The sequence below is a fragment of the Nesoenas mayeri genome (assembly GCF_963082525.1).
Source record: "Nesoenas mayeri genome assembly, chromosome: 2".
Lineage (NCBI taxonomy): Eukaryota > Metazoa > Chordata > Aves > Columbiformes > Columbidae > Nesoenas > Nesoenas mayeri.
The window spans coordinates 77031985-77055022 of record NC_137543.1 but is presented as its reverse complement, the minus strand read 5'-3'; the positions used below and the strand labels follow the sequence as shown (position 1 = coordinate 77055022).

Sequence of the window (23038 nt, the reverse complement as noted above, 5' to 3'; positions counted from 1 at the left end):
TCACCTAAGGGTAAAAATATCAAAATGCTTCTCTTTTGTCTTTGTCCAGCTCTACTAGCTTCTATACACACTGCTCTTCCACCTATATAATGGCTGTACCCTTTGTCATTCTTAGTTATCCTCATGCCATACCTTTCTCTTGCAAAATATAGAATCATAGAACCAGCATCTTTAATCTTTTTAAAAAGATAAAAGCTTCTATATTGGTTACTCTTTCAGGTATTTGATTCTTTTGCAAGCACATCTCAGTTGGCATTGCCAACACAGATACTGGTGGCTCACATACTTACATTGCTCTATGAAAGTTTGAGGATTTCTTCCATGAAACTGTAATATATGACTGTTCTTGCTCCCTGCAGGGCTTTATATGCTACATTACCTATCGCTGAATTTATTCTTGATAAAAAGAGATTTTTAAAAAAGAAAACCAATGAATGGCACATCACATACAATGTATCAGGGAAGATATTGTTCCTCTTTTGTCATGGTCCATACCAAATACCAATCTTATATCTTGAAATCTTGTGGCCTGTCATCAGAGGTGGTGGAAAAGTGGAAAATATATATCAGTTTTTCTGAAGGGAAGAGGGAATCTTGAGACCTCCATCTGATCTTTTGTTCTGTCTCTGTAACCATCAGCAAAGTGCACCTGGGTGCTTGGGGTCACAGGAGGCCATGTGTGTGTAACATTTTTTATTCTTTCTGTCTTCTCCGAAAATAATTTATCTCCACAGAGTCTTAAAATTCAAGTTCAAATAAACCTGCAAGATGGTGAAATCCAACATTATTCTCTGGCTCAAATAATTTATTACTCCAGCTTAATTGGCAGACTAGGCTTAATGTGAAGCAGCTAAAGCAGTGGCTCCAGCCCACGAATTTTGAGGTGCTTACTCAAACCAGTATAAGTCAACTCATCTCTCATTCTCTTACAAATGGTTGAACTGAGATGATAATTTTTTTGATAGGGAAAATTGCAGTACTACAGTCAGTTAACATTGTATAGTGAAATGTCTTCGTATGCCTTTACTCTGAAGTGTCAGAGATTACAAATGTTTGTGCACATCCCTAACATAAGAAGTAAAAGAACTTGGGTACCTTAGAAACATTTTTGGCCAAGCATTGGTAATGAGATTCAAGTGCATAAAGATAAGTGTTAAACATTAAAGACATAGGACTTCCTACCTTGTCTTCAGCTGTTTTTCCAGAAGGCTGCGCATCTTTCATAGGTCTGATAGCTGTGCAGATATCTTGGGTAACTCAAGGCATTTGAAACTGTGTTAGCTGCCGATGTTTGGACACATTAATTGCTCCCTACATGCCTAAAAATGATTTTAGCTTCCCTTTTATACCTAAATCCCAAGTTGATTCAAAATCCTCTGTTCTCTGATACTTGCTCAAGGTGGTGGGGCCCATGCTTTTTGGGTGCATGTTTTTCAGTCCTGTTGCTCAGGTTTTTTCCCACTTACCTCATCTAATACTTCATGCACAGTAGTCTCAGGAACTAGAAACTGGTTTGTTTTGATGAGCAACATTGCAGACCATTAGCTAGCACTGGTCAGGCCATGTGGTTTTGGCAGTAGCCATTGGATTTGAGTTGCATAAATGTGCCCTGTCAACAGCCTAAGTCATGTCAAACCAGAAGTCACCAAACAAAGGGAAGAGAGATTTGCTGTATACAAACTGTTTTGACTTAGAGTCCCTTCACACACAATGTAGGCTGCAGTCAGCAATGCTAGAGGCTGTATATTATGTATAGGGGTGGACAGCAAAGTCACTGGCTCAGTGTTTGCAGTGGAAAGCCTCTCTGGAAGCAGTCAAGTCATTCAGTGCTAAGCGGGAGGGCATTCAACTTTGGGAAGCTAATGAACCTTGTTTCAGTTTGTGCTCTCTATCTTCTGAAATAGGGGTCCTCCTTTATAAGCAAACTTTGCCACATCAGGTAGACTATTTCTTGTTCTTGGCTCACCTACACCTTTCCTGGTGCTCCCCAAAGTCTGAGGAAAATCATCTAGTCACATGGACAAACGTCTCTCAACCTCAGTGCTGCAGCCTTTCTTGCTTTCAAAAATACAACTTTATCTCCTTCTCTCCGCTAACCTTGCTGATGGCCCAACAGCTCTGGCATTACCCTGCTTCATCTTCTTCAGTTTACTTCCTCCTCTGTCCCACATTAACTACACATTGGGCTCTAAGACCCAGTCTGACAGTATTTCTTAATTCTTAACCTATTTTGCCTTTAAAATGTGGAGTAGTTTTTCCCCCTCATGTGTTTCAGTGGCAAAAAAAAAATCTTTCTATGAAAGTTAATAAACCTTTACCCACTTAAATCACATGGGATTCACTGCTGCTCTGATGCCTACAAAATACCGTGTACTGCCTAGACTGTCCAAGTTCAGATTTTGCTACATATTGTACTAAGCATAATTCTTTATTTGTGGGCTCTTACACCCCACTCTTGCACCTCGGTAGGTACTGAAGTTTTCCAGTGTTCAGAAAAGTGACAGGATTCCTTTAGCAAAATGATATCTGGACCCTAAGGGGCACTTGCAGTTGTTACTCCAGTGTCAATAGTGATTATCAGTTACGACTTTGAAAAACAGTATCTGACAAGAGAAAGCACAGAGTACAAATTAACTCTTTGTAAAAAACAGAATTGGTGTTTCTTGCCACTGCTATGATGTGATGAATACACACTAATTTATTAGACTATCAGTTGAATATACTGACTCATGATCAAAATTTGTTCCACTCAAATTAAATAGACAGTTCTGGCACATTTATTAAACAGTGATTGTAAGTAATGATAAAAGCTCTCTCAGTAATATTCTTTCCGAAAAGACTGTGAAATATTGAGATTGAATGGTCTTAAAAACACACAAGGATGATGAAAATGAACAAAAACATATGTATCTGGAAATTCAGGTAGAGTGCACATGTTAGAACCTAGAAAACAAAATTCACATGTATTGTGACATACAGACACAAGTAGTTGTGAAAAAGCATATCTGTATCCTTACAACAAAATGTGGTGGCATTTTGCTACAGGATGTGAATTAATGGGTATCTTTGGGGATGGAAATTATGATGTATTACTTTCATTAGAGCAAGTTCTACCTCTAGGATAAGGTTCTTAGTTTGAATTAATATCCGGTTTAGGTTTCTTTTGTTTTCAGTAGGTTAATTAGAATCATAGCATGTCCTGAGTTGGAAGGGACCCATGAAGATCATTGAGTCCAACTCCTGTCCCTGCAAAGGACAACCCCACAGTTCACACTATGTGTCTGAGGTCATTGTCCAGTCTCTTCTTGAACACTGTCAGGCTTGGGGCCATGACACCTCCCTGGGGAGCCTGTTCCAGTGCTCCACCACCCTCTGGGGGAAGAACCTTTTCCTAATGTGCAACCTAAACCTCCCCTGGCACATCTTCCTGACATTCCCTTGGGTTCTGTCGTTGGTCATCAGAAAGAAGAGCTCAGCACCTGCCCCTCCTCCTCCCTTTGTGAGGAAGCTGTAGCCACCATGAGGTCTCCCCTCAGTCTCCTCTTCTCCAGGCTGAACAAGAGGTTCCGAATCTTGTTCGCTTGAACTAGGAACCATGCCACAACTATTTAATAGATGTATGAATGTGACAGAGTCATTTTTCAGACATGAGTGAAAATGTAAATTAAGTCAATGGGATTACAGCAGCAGTGAATTTGTCTCAAGGCAATAGTAGGGAAGTATTTCTGAAAGTGGAACCTTATCTCTGATGATTTTGCTCTTGTTAAATCTACCAGAAGAATAGTTTGCTCTATGGCTTTGCTCTGAAGGCAGAATCTTTCTTAGGGCAGCTATCAGTTGGAGCCTATGAAGAAAAAAGTTTCCTGAATTAAGTAACGGAGGCATGTACCATGATGCTAACAAGACTATCATGCAAAGGAAAATATGTTAAATCTGCATTGTTGAAATGTTTAGTAAGCAAACAGTACCATCTTACAGTCAAAGACTTAGAGTACAATGATAGGCAAATTCTGCTCACAATATAAAACAGTGGTAAAAGTCTTATCTTAGAAAAATGACTTCAAAATGTATAGTGTCGGAAAAATACTGACCCAAACACCTGCAGGACAACCCCTTTCCTGTGTTGCTATCCCCACGGTATGGTACTTAGTGTCTGTCTTCCTTTGTTTATGAGTTAAATGGAACAAATAAATGTGATTTCTTTTTTTCCTTGACAAACTGGTGGTTTTGTTTAATCATATTATGTAAACTCTTCTGAAAAGCACCAAATCAGTTTTCGGTCTTCTAATATGGAATGTTGCTCAAATAAAGAATCAATTTGTTTGCAGATTAAAGCAGTTCTCTATGAATGCTAACAAAAATTAACAGTACTATTTATTTTTAATGTAATTCTCACACACATCCTCCTTTCTTCCCAGAACCCTCATCAGTTCTCCCTTCCTCAGCTTAGGGAAACTTCTTGAACTGCAAGTTGAATTGCCCACTCTTCATACTTGCAGTGCTAGAGAAAACTTTGCTGACATTACAAAACTAATTTCCAATTACACATTTCAGTCTGCTTTCAGAGGAGGTTCTTAATGCTGAAAAAATAATTCTGTATACAAACACTCTGCAGATTGTAACATACACTAATGCAAAAGTCAGGGATCACATGTGTTGCCAGTTGTATGGGGTTGATGTAGCGGTAGCTGTGCTTTCATTGGCATCACAGAACCACAGAATCACAGAATGTTAGGGATTGGAAGGGACCTCAAAAGATCATCTAGTCCAGTCCCCCTGCCAGAGCAGGAACACCTAGATGAGGTTACACAGGAAGGCGTCCAGGCAGGTTTTGAATATCTCCAGAGTAGGAGACTCCACAACCCCCCTGGGCAGCCTGTTTCAGTGTTCTGTCACCTTCACTGAGAAGAAGTTTCTTCTCAAATTTAAGTGGAACCTTTTGTGTTCCAGTTTGTACCCTTTACCCCTTGTCCTATCATTGCTGTCACCGAGAAGAGCCTGGCTCCATCCTCCTGACACTCACCCTTTATATATCTGTAAACATTAATGAGGTCCCCCCTCACTCTCCTCTTCTCCAAGCTAAAGAGACCCAGCTCCCCCAGCCTTTCCTCATAAGGGAGATGCTCCACTCCCTTAATCATCTTTGTGGCCCTGTGCTGGACTCTCTCCAGCAGTTTCCTGTCCTTCTGGAACTGAGGCGCCCAGAACTGGACACAATATTCCACTCGACAGTTACACCACTCAAAGCTAGAGCAGGATTTCTACTATATTTAATGCTAAAAAACATGACTCTGCCCTCAGTCTCTCCTGTTGTGAAGCAGGAGGAACATAAGTGAGATAAGAGAAGTTAAATGGTAACTGAATTTTTTTCTGTGGATGTAGTACAGGAACCTATTAACTGTGTATTGTTTGAGGGAACACATTGGGAAAGCAGGCAGGTTATTGTGCAATGTTCTTTACAGTACAAAAATAGTCCTTCTAGCTTTCATGACTTAGCTCTATATTAAAGCAGATCTACTGCTTTGTCAATATAAATTATTATATTTTGAATTAAATCAATGACAAAGGCAGGAGCTTTTCTCATCCCATGCATATTTTCAAATATGTTGAAAATATGCAACTGATTAAGAATTGAATAGTATTATTGAGCAGGAATTACCACAGCCACTCTGAATAAGGGATAGTGTACTGTCCCACTGTCTCATGTTACCTATAAAAAGCCTTGTTTAGTGATTCACAGTATCTTAATACTGATTTGATCTTTCCATGCCTAAGTCAAGCGTGTGCACAGCAGAAATGTTAGAACTGTTGAGCATTAACGTATCCAGAATGCTTATAACATGCTTGATGGTGATTATTTTACTTTTTCCTACTGAGCTTCTCCTGATAGCTGCAAAGCCTTTATTTATTTATTTATGTGTCTAGGCATGTGCGCTGGCATGAATATTATTGCCTAGAACACTAGGCCAATTCCAGGAAAGAAATCTGCTTGGGGCAGCCATCCAGATTTCCTTATACTCAGTGCTAAGGGACACAGCCTTTTGCTGCTAATGGAATGATCACTGTCATCTGGTTCCACCAGAGGATGAGACAGTGAGGTGCCCGGTTGCACTTGAAGAGAGGTACAAAAGGAAAAAGGAGTGTTGATCTGTTCTGGATGTGTGTACAGAGTAAAGCAGAAAGTCTCACTGATTTATCAACTTGTACTTACTCCTGTCATGAGGTGGGCACTGCATTAGAAGAGTAAAAGCTACAGCAGATCATAGTTTATTTTTTTGATACATAAGCTTTATTTACTATATGCTACAGACTGAAGTAACTGCCATAAGTGATAAGCAACTCTTAATGCATTCATGTTACATACAACAATCAGATGCAGATGTAAATAGCATTTCAGGCTGTTCTTGCGCAGTTTCATGTATGTGTAGGGGAAAAAAGATGTTTAGTTTGCTAAAACAACTCATTTCTGAAAAAGAAAGTGGTGCTAACCTTTGTACTACATCTGTTATTAATAATGTTGCTGAAAAGCTAATAATGCAAGTGACCAGTTAAATGTAAGTGCAAAGAAATAAAAATGTTCGAGGACAAGATTGGTGTTTGTATTGCAGCACACCGGTAAGATTCAAATCCTACTGCACACATTTTATTGGTAATGTTATGCTTTTTATATGTTTCTGCAGGATATAGAGTGAGTAGTTTCTAAGATCTTGCATAACCACAAAATCTATATGATAACCTTTAAGTTTAACATTTCAATACAGTGATTTTAGTTTTTATCTGTACTATGAATATTCTGTTCCAAATGACTGGCTATATTTCTATCACAAGAGGCAAAATGATGATAAATAACAATAATGTAACATTTAATGGTTAAAAGATATGATTTTCCTCTTACTTCTGCTTTCAAATATGGACTCACATGACTGAATTTATTAATTCAGAAATAAGATGTTTAATAAGTACTCATACATACTAATTGAGCAAAACTTTTTAAAGTTAAAAAAATCTGATTGAATTACCATATCATATACAGTAATCATACCTAATTATTTCATTCATAAAATGTGATGTAGATTAGATTATTGATTATATTTATTTTTTCCAATTTTCCTGTCCTTTTCATCCCGCATGATACACTCTCCTGGTGATTGCTGTATGCAAATTCCTAGCACAGCTGTGCTGAAGGTGATTCAGAGTTGTTTCACTGACCTCAGACAACAACTTCATCAGGCTGATCTTGTCTTCATTGCATTGAAGGACTGAGCTCCCATTTTACCATAATAGTGACCCTATAGAACTGGTGTGAGGCTTCTCATATATCTGTGTCAGCGCTAAAACTGCCCTACATTTTATGTATTTACATTTATATTATATATATATATATATATATATATATATATATATTTAAATTCTCAGAAGCTGCTCTTATGTTATTTTCACAAGCACTACCTGACTTTCAGGTGCAATTTAAAAAAAAAAAATCTTTGTTAATTCAAACATCAAAAAAGATATAATAGTAATTTCTTTTTCGTGTCTGGTTCAACGTGACCGTTTTAAAAATTCATTGAACCTTTCATTTTAGGAGATTTTTAAGTTCTGGAAGTTCGTGTTATATAAGATAATTTCGAAATATCAGACAGGAGTAGATGTCAGAAAGGCTTCCTTTCCAGTCAATACAATGCATACAACTAAGGATGTGTGGAAGAGTGCAGTTTCATCTCTGAACACTGAATAAGCAATAAAGTCATAGAAAGAGTAATAAAACCAGTTAATTACTGCATGTAGTATAGAATTAACTTTGTTTGGTAAAACTGATCCTTCAGAGAAGACTTTTTCACAAATAACAACGTAACTGGTTTTGCATTTACTGTACAGAGTGGTTCAATAAGACGGACCCAATTTCAAAGCAGTATATTTCACAACTGCAACATGTTATAGTTACACAAAAAATTACGAACAGTTTAATGAGGCATCTATTGGTAATCATTTGAAACTCTATGCCCTGCCCTTTGCAGTGGTAAGAGTTTCATTTATGGGCGATTCGTGCTTGCAGAGATATAGTGAGTTCAAACTGGGTCCATCTTTTTGAAGCACCCTGTAGTGTTTTTTTAACAACTGATGATGCACATTTTATTTGTAGTAACTTGAGTTATGAGTTGTGAGATGGAAGATGCAGACTTGCCAAATTCTTTAATCTGTGGTTATCTTTATACATGTGCTTGGCCTGTACTATAATCATTTCATTCTCATAAGGCATGATGTAACCCATACCTGAAGTCTCCAAATGGTGTAATATGGAAATATTAAAAGTCCCTAATGTGTGAAATGCTTGAACTTGCAGTCGTATAAATGTGGCTTGCTCCAAAATAGCATCAGTAGCCAAGTAGATTACATGCAATGATGCAAACGGTGCTAATAATCTTGCGTGTTTTCCCTGTACTTCTTCTCCATCTCCCTTTATTACTGTATCTTCTGAATTCTCCCTTCATTTTCTTTCAACAAAGGCAAATATGCCATGAGGGATCTGGTCCACCGACTGCCAGGCGCTAACAACAGCAACAGCTCAGCAAGCAAGGCCATGTCTGATGACACCGTTACTGCCATTTGCTGCACTCTGCATGAAGTCATCACTAAAAACATGGAGAATGCCAAGGCCTTACGAGACGCAGGCGGCATTGAGAAACTGGTTGGCATATCTAAGAGTAAAGGAGACAAGTATGTTTTGCAAATCACCTTGCACCTTTTTTAACATCTCCAGTAGTTATTATTAGTCCTGAATGTTTCCCTTCTCTGTGCAATCATGAGTTGAACACTTTAGTTCCATCAGAAATCATATGCCCAGTGTGAAGGATGACACGAAACAGACAATACTAATAGGAAAAATCTCTGCTGTGGTTTATTTTTGACCTACCATCAGCAGTGCATGGAGTGTGCTGCATGTGCAGTTTCAGGAAGAGTAATTATCTACAGTCACCGCTACCTCTAAGTACTTCCAGAAGATCCTGATAAACATTAGGGACCAGAGCTGTTGGATTGCACCCTGCAAATGCGGTGACATACTGATGAAGGGATCCTGTGAAAGGAAGGGACCTCACTGCAGTTCTGCTACTGCTCCTCTTGCTCTGGGCGTGAAGAACGTAAAGTCAGTGTCTCTCTTCACTGCACCCTTTTCCCTGCCACCACCTTGCTGGTAAGGTGGGGCGTAGAAGAAAAATGATCCATGGATTTTCCCAACACCTTGCTCATGAAAGAGCATTAGGATAACTGCAGGCTGCTTTGTGAGGCACGAAAACATGCAAAAATCTTACACACAACTGGAACATTTCCAGAGCATCTCTGGTTTCATCTTGTCTGTTTTCCTATGTATGCACTCTTCATGAAGAGTTCACTCTTTATCCTTCTTTTGCCTAAAACAGGTTTTTGCCTAAAGCAGGTTTTCATATATGTCAGCCTGCAGAAGCATAGTGCAATGGGACTATGGCAGTTTGAAAATGAAAAGCCTTCACTGTAGTGTACAGAACCCGTCAGTCCACCTGCTCAAAGCTCTCATCACACAGCTGACTGCAGCACCAAAGCTCTAAAAGAGCCCCACAAAGCCAGGCCACAACCTGAAGGAAAGATTTATGCACCCTACATTTGGTGTGAGAACTCATGCTCGCCTACGTGATCAGAGCATTGACAATATAATTTAATCACATTTCTTTTCCTCTATTGTCACCCTTTTCTTTTCATACCAAATTCATTATTGAAACATTCTCACATTTTAATTGTAAGAAGTAAAAAGTAGTAGCATAACAAAGTATGTGATCCCAGTTGTGGGAGCTCCCTACGCTCTGCTGATTTATTTGCATTTGCATTTTTTTTATTATTATTAAATCTATTTACTTTTTGGATTTATATTTTCTAGTTCAAATGTACTGATACTGCAAGCAGGTTCATATTTCTCTTAAGTTGAGCATGTCTTTCCTCAGAATAATGTGTTTGTCTACCTGCGCATTACCTGGTAGAGATTATAAATACCTGTTCAGTCTAAAATTGTCAAAGTATCATTGGCAGTTTTAGGAAGATTGAAAGATATAATTCCCTAAGTATCCCTCATAACTATGAAAGACCTATCTATGTTGAATGAAAGTATTTAGCCCAAATAGTGTTAAGTAGTTCTAAAATGCCCTCCCAAATCACGATGTGTATCCCTCCTCTGAAGTACTTTGTGTTGTGGTTCTGTGTTACTACTGTTACAGGTTACAGAGTCCTAGAACAAGAAAACTTGTCAACTCACAGTGCTATAAATGCTTAGGTTAAATGAAAGTTTTATTTTTCCACTTTCAGAAATGTTAGTATTGTGCATCATTGCTTTGGTTTGGTTTCTTATAAATAATCCATTGTTTAAAAATCAGAATTGCTGGTTGTTGAACTGCTAGGACATGCTGGCATACTCAGTTTAATACAGTAGAACACTTCAGTATGAATTTATCTTGTCCATTGTGAAGCATCTGCTTCTACAAGTGCAGGACACTAGCCTGGCCATGCATCCTTGGATGTGTCAGTGCCAGGAGCGTGGGGCTTGCCCCATTAGCCTTTGAAATATGCCCAGGCCTTGAGCGCTGTCCCCGTATGACAGCATAAGAGAACTGAAGTGCATAAGGTCATATTGGCCAAGCCCATATTGGCTTTGCACAGTTCCTGTTTCTCCTCCATAATCACAGTATGGCTGGTGCAGTTGTTTTTCTGGTTACTCCATGCTACCACCACCCCACTAGCCGGTACGGCTGGGAATATAACAAACACAATTATGCTTGAGAGGGTTTATCAAATTCCTGTTTGTTTACCAACTACCCATCTACTGCTGTAATCTGGGTGAGAAAAATCAAGAAGAAAAAAAAAGCACCAAATAAATTACTAGGAAAATACTGTAAAAGTTAAATTAATCATTGGTGTCATGAACATTGCTTTACCAGCTTGAGTGTGAGCCTACCAGCGGACCTTCTCAGAGGTCACAGGATGCATCAAGCCTCACCCCTGAGAAGATGTCCTGCCCAAACCAGTAACATATCCTGCTGGTTTTCTGGTTTTACAATCCATGTGCCTTTTCTGAGTAAAACATGAATCACCTCAATGACTGCCCCAGACTCCATCAATCCTCACTCCAGACTTTGACCTTTGCAGGGTTTTCTAGTGCTCTGCTGCTTTATGTGTATTATTGGTATGGCACAAGAGCTTAACTACACTGTGTGTGCTTCCTCAGCGGGTTGGGTTACCTTCCCAGTCCTTTTCTATTTGACCCTTATTCACTGAGCTAAATACGCTCTGATATTTTTCATTTATTTATTTACTTATTTATTGAAGTTTCCCATCCCAAGAGGAATATATGATACCAGCTGATTGTAACAGTAGTTTAGAGCTTCTTTCAAAACCTTTCTGAAGAGAAAGTCCATATGGTTTTCAACATGACATTACATTGCCATCATTAAAGAGTATTGGTGTGAGCAAGATGTAAGTCCTAATTTGGATTCCTAATGAAATCTGTCATTGCTTTTTATATAATCCGTTGTATTTCTGCATCTTGGCTCTGCACTATAAAACCAGCGCTCATCACCCATCTAGAGTGTTCCTTTTGGCCACTGCTAAGAGGCACTTAACATGTTGAGTGTGCTGTTATGAGGTGAAGTTGGGCAGCTTATAGAAAAGGAAACTCTAACTTTTGTCTTTTCTGCCAAAAGTTGTAGCCAGGACATCTTGGATGTTCATAATACCAGTTGGGTCCTCAGCAATTTTGCTAATTGCAGCCACTCCCAGTCTTCTTATTATGCCCTCAGCATGAAGCCTTGTTCTCAGTGTGCTGAGCAACACACATTTTGCTTCTCACTGAATAAGTAGTACTATAGAAATAACTTGTATTGCCCTTACTTAAAAACACATGGGTCTCCAAGATGCCAACCAAAGATCTTATGGTACCTTTAAAACACACTTTAATTGTGGGTTTAAATCCTTAGCAATGCATTTGAAAATGGGGGTGAATGAAGTCTTGTACTTAACAGCCTCTTTCTCACTCTTTCTTTCTTTCTCTCTCCCTTTTTAATATATGTGTGTAACAGGCATTCGCCAAAAGTGGTGAAAGCAGCATCTCAGGTCCTCAATAGTATGTGGCAGTACAGAGACCTGAGAAGTCTCTACAAGAAGGTAAGGCTTGGGTTTTTTTCTAGATGTCATCTTTCATATGTTTACCCAAATTTGGGGGCTGATAGACCAAAATATTAAGGTGAACTGGAAATTCACTTAGAGTTAAAAATTTCAGATTATTGGAGCTATGGGTTTTTCCCTCATTTCTACTTGTAACATAGAAATACCTTTTGAAAATAAATGTCATGGTGAAAAGCAGATGTGAATTTGATTTCCAAAAGAATTCATACAGAAATTTCTGGATCTATCAGCCCTGGAGAGTGAAGTCCTCTGTTCATAGAACGAACCTATGCAAGCTCTCCTGCTGTACCTTTCCTTCTTACACCTCCCTACCCTGTCCTGAGGAGATTACCAGATTTCCAGCCCTTCAGCTCCCAAATTTCCTCATGAGATTGTAAACAAGAGTATCTGAAGGAGTGGTGCTTAGGGACAAGTTGCATGTGGAGCTGGGCTGAAACTTGATAGCTTCACTTCCAATCAGCTGGCAGACAGGGGCATCATGTACTTGGTTTTCAGACAGTCTGTGGAGTCTATAGTGCTGTACCATTCCCACAGGCCTACTAACCTCTTAAAATGAATCAAAATGTGGTAATATAAGTGTCTACTTAGTAAATGACAATGTTTAAAGTAATTCTTGCTCAGTATTTCCAAACTGAATTACACTCCATGTAAGTATCAGCCTGTAGATGTAGATCTCAAAGGTCTTGCTGTATGGAATTTCACAGCTGATCTAATTGATAGTTGTATTTTAATCTCAGCAAAGAGAGCTAAGACATCCTGTGGCACGAAAGTTCAGGTCCTAGTTAAGGCTGAGGCATAAGAATTGCAAAGCAGCATAGTCTGTGCTGTGTGTATTTTGCACAAGAAAAGAACTTAGTTATGCACCAGATCTCAAAGTGGCAGAAGCTGACCTTCTGTTTGAAATGCTGTTCATTTGCATGCCTCAGCCCTGCTTGTGTTAAGTCTGAGAAGTAAGGAAGATGATTACTGAGTCTCTCCCCTTGTTCACTTCCAGTATTTTCAGTCATCCTTGGCAGCCCTAGGGATAACATATGTGAAGACATTTCAAATAACGAGCTGGTACTCAACTGTCCCATTAAGAGGTGGGAACAAACATGAGCTAGAGTAGGTTTTTCTTGACACAAGGCAGTAACATACTGGGAGTGTGGATAGCCTGATTTCTGTGCATGTGGGTGGCTGCACTGTAGAGGCTGAACTTCATGGCACCATAATCTCTTAGAGGTTCTTACAATGTCTGGCTCATTTCCAACCTTCTGTCTGCATATATATGCTGTAATGGAAAAGCAGTTTCTGGAGTTGCTCCATGCATGAGGTAATCTATATGCTGTATGGCTTCTGAATATACTGCTACCTAAAGGACATTCTGTTGGCTGCCAATGTACTTCCAAACTAAGCATGCTTGGGTACTAAGTACCTTGCATGCTTGAAAGAACATTTTCTGCAGCCACACATACATACTTGTGATATGGGAAATAGGGCAGGCTAGCCTTTGAGGTAGCTTCCAGGACACTCATAGCAGACAGATTGTCTACATTCTCAGGCAGTATTTTATTGACCTCTCTATTGGCTAATTCCCACAGGCTTCACAAAATCTTAAAATGAAGGTCAGTCTCTACTACATATTTATATATTCATTATATACCATTACATATGCTGCTAAGCATTGTATAAATATAGTTTCCTTTAATCAAAATGTTCAGATAGTTAACTTAAGATACTCCTGTTTGTTAAAAGACATACAATAATCTTTATAAAGACCATAATACTTACTAAACTTGCCCATAGTAAACTGTTATACTGGCTGTCTGAGTTTCACCACTGTTGGGAAAATAATGTTTTTATGTTAGGAAAATTAGAAAAGTTTGCATTATACTAACAATCAGCTAGTTACATAACATAAAGATACGGAGTCATTGCAATCTTTATTTCATCCTCTTAAAATACATATGCTAGTAAAAATGAATGAACATACAGTTGACAGTATAATATGATCAGCAGTTTGCGGTATCTTGCACAGCCTTTTTGAAGTGCCAGTAAATCCTATTGCATAACCATCAGCAATTTCTTCCTGTGTACCAAAGTATCTATACAATTACTTTCAAAGAATTGGTGGCCTACAGAGAGGCACAATTTTGTATTGTAATACAAGAAAATTGCAGGCATCACATCACATTTAAGAAAAAGTAGCAGCACTTATCTTACTGTTTGAGAAACAGTGTAACCAAATAGTTTGAATTGTGATATATTTTAGAGCTACATGTTTACAGTAGGGTAAGTAAGGAAAGATAAAGAGTAGAAGTATTATCCTTTGTATTAATGGGGAAAGAAGGCAATATGTTTACTGCCGATACAGTAGTAGTCAGTGTATTTAGTCAAAATGTCACTGCATCGGGAAAAACATGAAAAGCTCATTCACTTTTCTAATTTTGCTCAACATTACAGGAATCATCCCACAGCTGTCAGAATATAAATGGCACTGACAGAAAGCCCATCCAGAGTTAGGGGGTTGGTGTGGTCACCTAACAACTCACCACACCTGTGAAGGAACAAAAGCCACCAATTCCCTCCTTGCAGCACTCCCTGCTAAACTCCTGGCTGTGAAGGAGTGAGAAACTGGTCCCCCACCTGCTACCAGTGGCTGGGCTGCCTTGAGCAGGATGTATATACAGTGCTCTCTGCAAGCTCCATCCCATCGTGGGTGAGCGAGCTCTTCAGCTTTAAAAAAGGCTATAAGATTAATATGCTTGTGTAGTGAAAGCTCTAAGGACAGAAACCCCTAAGGACAGAAACCTCTAAGGACACTGTCAAAATCAACTATTGAATTAAAAATAGCCCAAGTTTAACAGAGTTCAGGGTGCCAGCTTCAGCTATGTTGCTTAAGAATAGTAGTGTACACAAATTTCATTGTGTTGGCCATTCTCTGGCAGATATCATCTGGTTCTCTGATCTGTTCAAAGCCAAAAACTGCAGCATCAACTACAATTACTCAGTTAACCTTGTTGATCAATTCAAGCAATATACTCTGTCTCAAGATCATGGTGTATCTGGCTGAGAATACAAACAGTATCTTTTGACAATACAAAAATTTAAGTTCCTATCCATCTTTTTTATCCTGAAAAAAAGGCAAAATTATTCCACAAGTCAATGAGGCAGGAAGCATAGAAAATTATATCTGGTAAGACAAGTTAAGCTAGAGATATGAGTGTTTCTGGAAAAAGAGTTTCAGGCTAGCCCATGGGCTGTGTTTAAAAACAAAGGCAGAGGAGTTGGACAGAACAAACTCTGCAAGCAACGTAGCTCTTACAGTCCAAAGCTCAGAGTTCTGGTACCCAGGAATTTCTCTGCAGTGGTCTGATCTACCATGACTCCCAATTAAAGCATTGAGAAGGCCCTGTTGGTCTCATAGGTCCTGTCTGTAAGGCCTCAAAAGCAAGAGCTGGAACTTTTGCAGCCAATTTAACTTTCCTGCGGAGACAAGCTAAGTAGTCTACAGTATCTGATGTGTCCTAGGATTCTCAAGATCCTATAAAAATAAGGGCTGAAGGTTTTTGTGTTGCTTTCGTTCAGTTTGCTGGAACGGGAACACATTGCCCATTTATTAATAGCTGATAAAACAGGACTTGTGCTCTTGGAACTGTTGGTCTCTCTTCTCAAATAGCTTTTTATTCTATAGAAAACATGGTAAGGTGGAGACTGGCTTTTCTGATTCAGGAAAATGAAGGATAAATTTCTAACTTCCGACAGTTGAGCTGCAAACTCAAGGAAGAGAAGGAGGAATTGGCTTTGTTGTCTTAGTTTCCACTTGGAAGGCTCTGTAAGTCCACAATGCCTTATGCACTGTGTTTGCAGAACTATATCACACCACTGACAGGTTCTATCCAGTCTGCTAGGATTTCCAGTTCATGGCTATGCTGTGGCTTTGATGGGACACACAGTCTTCTTAGGCTAGGCTGGCATAGGAAGGGCACAGGAGGTAAACAGCCTTCAGATCTGTTAGTGAGGTGGCAGTATTTACTATCCTTTGTAGGCTTGTGCTTTGGGGAAAAAAAGATAATTTAATTCCCTTGTATGATTAACTTTCATTATCCTAACACAGTCAACAAGAAAAAGTTATTAAAAGCATAAATGTTTCCAGTCTTGAAATTATAGGGGAAAAAAAAAAAAAAAAAGTAAAAAAGCTCAACAGACCAGGAAGAAGAAATGAATTTAGTCTTGAAGTGAAGGAGTTGCCAGTCATCCCAGAAGTTTAACTTTGAGGCACTGAATAATGGAAAATATTGTTTAATTTACTGAGCAATGGCTGAAACAGAAATCGGATCTGAAAACTTCCCAGCAAAAGGAAAATAAAGTTCAGATTCAGCCCCATATAAAGTGTTTGGATGACTTAGTGTTGAGTATTTTCTAAATATTGCTAAAGCTTAGCAAGTAAGAAAGAAGTGATCGTCACTATTTTTCATCAATAGATTAAATATTATCTCCCAACGAGTGACTTCAATGCATGTCATTTTCAGACTCTTTTGTTCTCTACAAATAAGACTTACATTTTCAAAAATGATCATTTATCTGCCTCTGGTTTTGTGAGCCCATACCAAAATACTTAAAATCTGATTTTAGAAAGTGCTTAATGGTCACATAGTCTGTAGCCCTATGGGTGGATCAGTGGCTCAACACTTATGGAAAACCAGGCAGAGAGCTATTCTGCTTGTCCCTGTGCTTCAAACTCATGGCTCACCCCTCTTCTTCGAGTATCCTGATAACCTGTACAGTCAGCAGGAGAATTAGGTGCTGCCCACCGTCTCCAGAGAGAGGTCCTGTCCCGTTTGTATTTAGCCACCTAAGCAAGGTGAAAGAAGCTAATACAGTAATTCTTTAAAGACACTTCTTTCCAAGGGAGGAACACTGGACTCCACTCCAGTCTCTAGGTTGTCAGGTGGTTGAAGATTTGGGGACACCTTGGAAAATACAGATGTGACTGTAAGAGAACAGATTTCTGTTAGCTGGTAAGCTCTCATCTATCTCAATATTCAAGAAATAACCAACTACTCTTAAACACAGATAGCTTGTTAAATTACATGAGGAAATTTGAGCAAAAGGGTTGTGCTAAATGAGCTTAACATGAAAGAAAATGTATTAGCTAAAAACAAGCTGCAATTAGCATTACATGTATTTAATATGGAAGAGTTGGAGGAACTGTCAGGAATAACAGGTTTTCTATTCATTAGTTTGCTTTGTCTAACCACTTAGGCTCCAACAAAATATGTTTAAATTCTATCATTATGTTTACACTTATTCTGTCTTCCAGTTATATAAACAGAGATCGCAATGAATTTGTAGAAATATTTTCCTTTTCCATTTATTATCATAAATTTCTGTTCTGCATGGAATAATAGCAATGTTTCTCCTATTCACCTGCCATATGAATAAAAATAAACTAATTATTTGAAACCAGGGAGGCTATTAAAGGTAGTTGTCCTTCAGCATGTAGTGTGCCATTTACAACCGGGATACTATTGTGTTAGGGATTTAATGAAGTCAGAGTAGACACTCTGAAGATGATCTTGTTTGTCATTGGCTAGAAAAGATATTTAGAATTGCTCGAAGCCTTAGAAGCAGTTAAGCCAGTCTGGATCTAGATGAGGACTTTCTTTTCATGTGACTTTCAGAATAAAATGATGACTCTATGAGAAGGTCCTTTATTGCTAAATGTTCTGTGAAAATTGCCAGCAATAAACTTCAAAACCCTAATCAAGGGGGTTTAGAATCTGAAGTCCTTCCTTAAGTAAAATATACCTACTCACCCTTTGAAAATGTTAATTACTTCGTACTAACATGTAGAATTAGAACACATCATTTGAATTTTCTTCTGGTAAGGTCAGATGTTCCCCAAAAAGATACTGTCTTTAGGTTAAGTTTATCCAGTTGAAAAGTTGGTGCGGAACTTAAACCGTACATTAAGGATCAAAATTCCAAATCTAGAACATAATAGCTCCTCAAAAAAGTGGCTTGACTTGAAGGAACTATTCATGTGCTCAGATTGTTCATGAGCACATGTATTTTGCAGTGCTGCTCTTTCAGTGGGGTTTAATTTATTCCTATACAATTGGCAAGGGTTTTTCAGATTAATATGTTGCCTTTTTAGAAGAAGGATGGATTAATGCAAACCCCCACTACAATATAAAACCAGATGGTCATTGTAAAGAAGGCATTGTTTGGATCCCATTTTTATATTAACTGAAAATGCAAGTACCTGATAAATAAATGATTGACTGACTGATTGATTTATGGCAGTGGGCGGCCCCAAGCTTCAGTGTGACTGATGACAGAGGATTTTCACCAACCCACCACTCTGGGGCATGGCACGCTCAGCATTCCCTCTCCCAGAGCCAAGAAACCAGAATCCATTCCCCAACCCAGGTATTCTGGCTGTCAGCTGACCCGTGTTGAATTGTGATGTTTCGTGCATACTGAGATTTGTACCCAAAAGGCTTCCACAGGAGACACTTGAATTCAAAGTAACAAAACCTTACTGGAGTATATGTTTATAAATTGTACAATTTAATTTACTAAACCCTCTAGGTTGTAGATAGAAAGTGTCTTGCTTCACCTAGGAGAGCAGCCCATTCATTTCAACCATATGAGGAAGGAACACAGAGTTTTGCTCTCTCTGAGGACAGCATATGCCAGAGAGATGGGCAAGTGCATTGCATTCAGTTCCCTGACAAGCTTTCTAGCATTTCTGTAATCTCTCTTTTGATTCTCTGAACCTTTCAAACAGAAAGGCAGCTACTGATAAACACTTTGTTGCAATAGCAGATTAAATTTATCAAGCACTTTCTTTTCTGGCCCAATGGCATCTCTCAATAAAAGGCAATAGCTGTGTAATTCAGTAAGAGAATGCCAAATAAACTAGGATATCTATAGAAAAATCAGTATGTCCAGGATTCAATTACATTTGTACAATACCAATTTTCAAAATCTCTGGTAATAAAGAACAATAGAGATTTCCTTCAGATATAAGCACAATTGATGAGAATTAGCATGACTGGACATTTTTTTGTTAGAGGCAGTATTTAATTTTAGGTACTAAAATTTAATTTCTAACCAATTGTAGACCTTTGTTTTCCTCCTAATATTTTTTCATAGTGAAATGTGACTCTGTGTCATTATTGCAAAAATGACTTGTACGTATTCACAGCATTCAGGTAAATCCATGTAGAAACCTTTATATAGATATATGTCTACATTTTATTTCTGATAAAATATGTAGAGAAAATAAGAATTTACGTGGTTTTGCTGGTCACACAGGACACAGTAGTTATACTGTTTCTTTCATATTTTTTTCCTACTAAATCTGCCTGGAAAAGAGAAGACATCAGAGCAGATCTCATTTAAATACTTTAGACATAAATATCTTTAAAGGTTAGGGTAAATCCTTTTAATCTTTAGTTAACAGGAATGTGATCTTTAAAACACCCAGCATTTCGTCACCTGATCTATGACGTTACTTTCTTTTTTTAATCAGGAATTAAGAAAATTCCTAAATTTATTTTAAAGAAAGGAAATGTGCAATATTTCTGTGGAATTAACATATTCAAGCCTTTTGAAGCATCATCTGAGTAATTTTGGAAGATAGAGATTCTATAGCAATATAGCAAAAAAATAGTTTTCAAATACATACTTTCTCGTTTTTTCTTTCCATTTCAGCCTTGCTTCCCTAAAAACATATTCTTCACATTTAAGTGAGCATGTTAAATGTGGCTTTTTATTAAATGGCAATCTTGTTAAATACTTTATCATGAAATTGTCATTGGTTTCAGTACCAGATAAAAAGTTTGTATTAGTGATTTTTGTGTGTGTGTGTTGAATTACTATTAAATCTACATTTTATGCTGTATATTAGTTTCCAGTATTCATGTAAGATAGGTTTGCCTTTCCCAATGCACATGCAAATATGAAGCATTTCTTTATTAAGGCAAAGGTATATTTCCTGTTCTGTGGGAAATACCAGATAGTAGCTGCAGACCAAAGAGTAATCTGTTACTTTTTCGCATTCATTCTTAGAGGCACAAAGCTTCTTCGGTGAGAAATGATACGTTAGTCTGGAATTTTGTTTTTCTTTTCACTTTAATGGTTCTTTTTGCAACACAGCCCTAGGCTGCATCACCACATAGCATAAACTTATCATTCCACTTACCTCCTCTTTTGATTGCATATGCCTTCCCAAGGATAGGTTTTTTAAGAAACATTGATGTCCTTGTTGAGTAAATTTTGACATTTGTGGCTTTTTCATTTCCAGTTGTCTGCTTAAATAATATCCTGTTTGTCCGTAAAACAGGAATTTACATATCATGAGAAGAATCATGAATCCTAAAGAGGAAACTGTGCAAATAAATTGAGCTGAGCTGTGCTGATTAAACCTTTGGCATATGCAGAAGTATTCACAAGTGTTCACACATGGAAAGAAATAGTGTGCAAACTGTGTTCAAAAAAAAAAAAGGAGAGATAGATTCTTGGCATTTGGCATAGCACAAATATATCAAGTGTCTTCGACTAGCTGTATTGCCGTTCTAAATCATTTGGCTAGTTTTAAGAACAATTTAGAAAAAAAATACCATTTCTATCTAAATTATTACAAAATGTTAAACCAAACTGAATGTTATTCCAATTTTATTTTAATACAAATAATTATAATTTCACTTGTGCAGTCAGGTAGATTGTGTTTTGATTTTCTTAGCTATTATATCAAGTAATATTTTTCCTAGTTCCTTCTAACCCCCTTTGAGTTTAATAACAGTACCAGACAATACTAGAAAGAGAAGGAATTTGCGTTATGTTCTTACAATTCTTTTTTATCTTTTACATGGCCTAAAGAGGGTAGAATAATTTTTGAAACAGAAATATTCTTGTTCTTACCCATAGGACAATGACAACACATGACAGAGTCTCAAAATTCAGGTTACTGCATCTATTGTTAGAGATGTTTTCAAATGTTTTCTGCTTCTGAATTCCATTATGTTTTACTGTATGATAGACTTCATTTATTTTAATCATCTTACATTTTAAGTACAGGGTGTTCCAAAAAGATGGACCCAACTGGAAATAAGGCTGCCCAGTTTCAAAGCAGTCTTATTTCCAGTTGGGTCCATCTTTTTGAAACACCCTGTAGTTAAATTCTTTGTGATACTCTTGACAGGGAGTTACTTACTGTGCAGTATCACGTACTATCCCTTTAGTCACAATTCAGTAATTTCAGTATTTATGTGATTCTTTCTAAAATATTTTCCATGTTTGCTATTGTATTTAAAATATTATCAGTAATCTAAGACACAGATGGTGTTGAATCGAAGATTCAATCCTGACAATAGTATTTTCATGACAACAGTCCGTTGTAGGTGGTGAACTGAGAGCTTGCCCATCCTTACACTTTGTTGTGGGCTTGTTTGCTGAATGGTGTCCAAAAAAATTATATGTGATGGCTAAGCTCAATTGTAGGCAATCTAATCACCCCACTCCTTGCAAATACTTACATGTCTGTGTGACTGTGTATCATTTTTTTTGCTAGTAAATATCTGTATGTTCATATATGTATATGTGTACGTGAGTGTATATGTGTACGTGGGTGTGTGTATGTAAAATGTACTCATGACACAGCATGGACCTAGAAGGCACTGCCTTTAAGCATGATCTCTGACCAAGGAGAGCCTGGAAATACCTAAAGGAATAAACCTGAATGGTTTCTGCTGTGAGCTTAGTATCTGCAGCTCTGCTTGAATTTTGCCTTTCCCGTGAGGGCCTTAAAGGCATGATAGCGCTTCCTTTAACATCCAGCATTGTAGCAAGTGGTAATTCAACAACCAGACTTCGCAGTAATTCTTCTAAATCATCAGTAAGAGGTGTGTGAAAGCTGACACCATTGTCATCCAAAACCTACTAGACACAGGAGGTGTCAAACAAATAAGAAAATAATAAAAGTTTGTCCAAACATTCTCTAGGATAAGCCGTACATATATATATCTGATGCTAAAGCATCCTTGGCATTGGCAACCAGTCCTACAGTAAGCTTTAGCTGACTTATGTGGGAAAGACTAGGTATTTTTCATTTGAAAACCCAAATCCATTTTAAGGTTACTAAGTACAGATATAGAAGAGAGAAATTTAATGTTTTAGTTGTACAAAGTCTGTCTTTACGTACTCCACCTTTTGAACTTCTCTGAAGAAAAGAGAATTTAAAATGCAGCCCAGGAGTCAGCATCTTTGACTTAGAGCCTTATTTCTGAAGGGAATTGTATAAGTGAAGTTTCTGAAATATCCTTAGGTTAGAGGTACGAGTAGGCATCCAGGATCTGGAAGGCTATGCAAAAGTGGAAGGTCACATCTACAGGATTTTTCTTCTTGAAAGTATGGCTCCTCATAATAAGACAGGATTTTTATACTTGAATACAAAGTATATACCTAAGAAAATTGTCTGCATGTCTTTTGAGAGTAAGAATATTTTTAGTCCACTTAAATAATGTATTATTTTTTGAAACAAATATAAATAACAAATAAATAAGAAAGTTTAGGTTGATTCAGATGTACAATACTGAAAATAATCCAGAAGTCTTTTTAAAGAGTTTCAAAAGTCTTTTAAAGAGACATGCTAAGAGAAAGCATTTTTAATTCATGTCAGTCTTTTTCTCCAAAATTAATTCAAGGGATATGATTTCTACCATTCAGAACAAAATATCATTTTAATTAACTTACGTGCTTGATGTTTGCATATATAGGTTCAGACACGGATAAAAACACATATGTAGTAAAGAGTAGAGGTGAGAAATTTGGTTTCTCCCAGCTAGCT

General features: G+C 37.8%; 1 protein-coding gene across 1 annotated transcript in view; it reads left to right on the top strand.

Annotated features, from left to right (window-relative positions):
• CTNND2 (catenin delta 2) overlaps positions 1-23038 on the top strand; it is a gene marked incomplete at both ends in the record, with an annotated part of 526522 nt that overhangs the window by 478990 nt on the left and 24494 nt on the right. Inside the window, 2 exons of the mRNA XM_080340633.1 lie at positions 8505-8715; positions 12096-12180. Coding sequence (XP_080196759.1) covers positions 8505-8715; positions 12096-12180 — 296 coding nt within the window. The remainder of the gene's footprint in view (positions 1-8504; positions 8716-12095; positions 12181-23038) is intronic.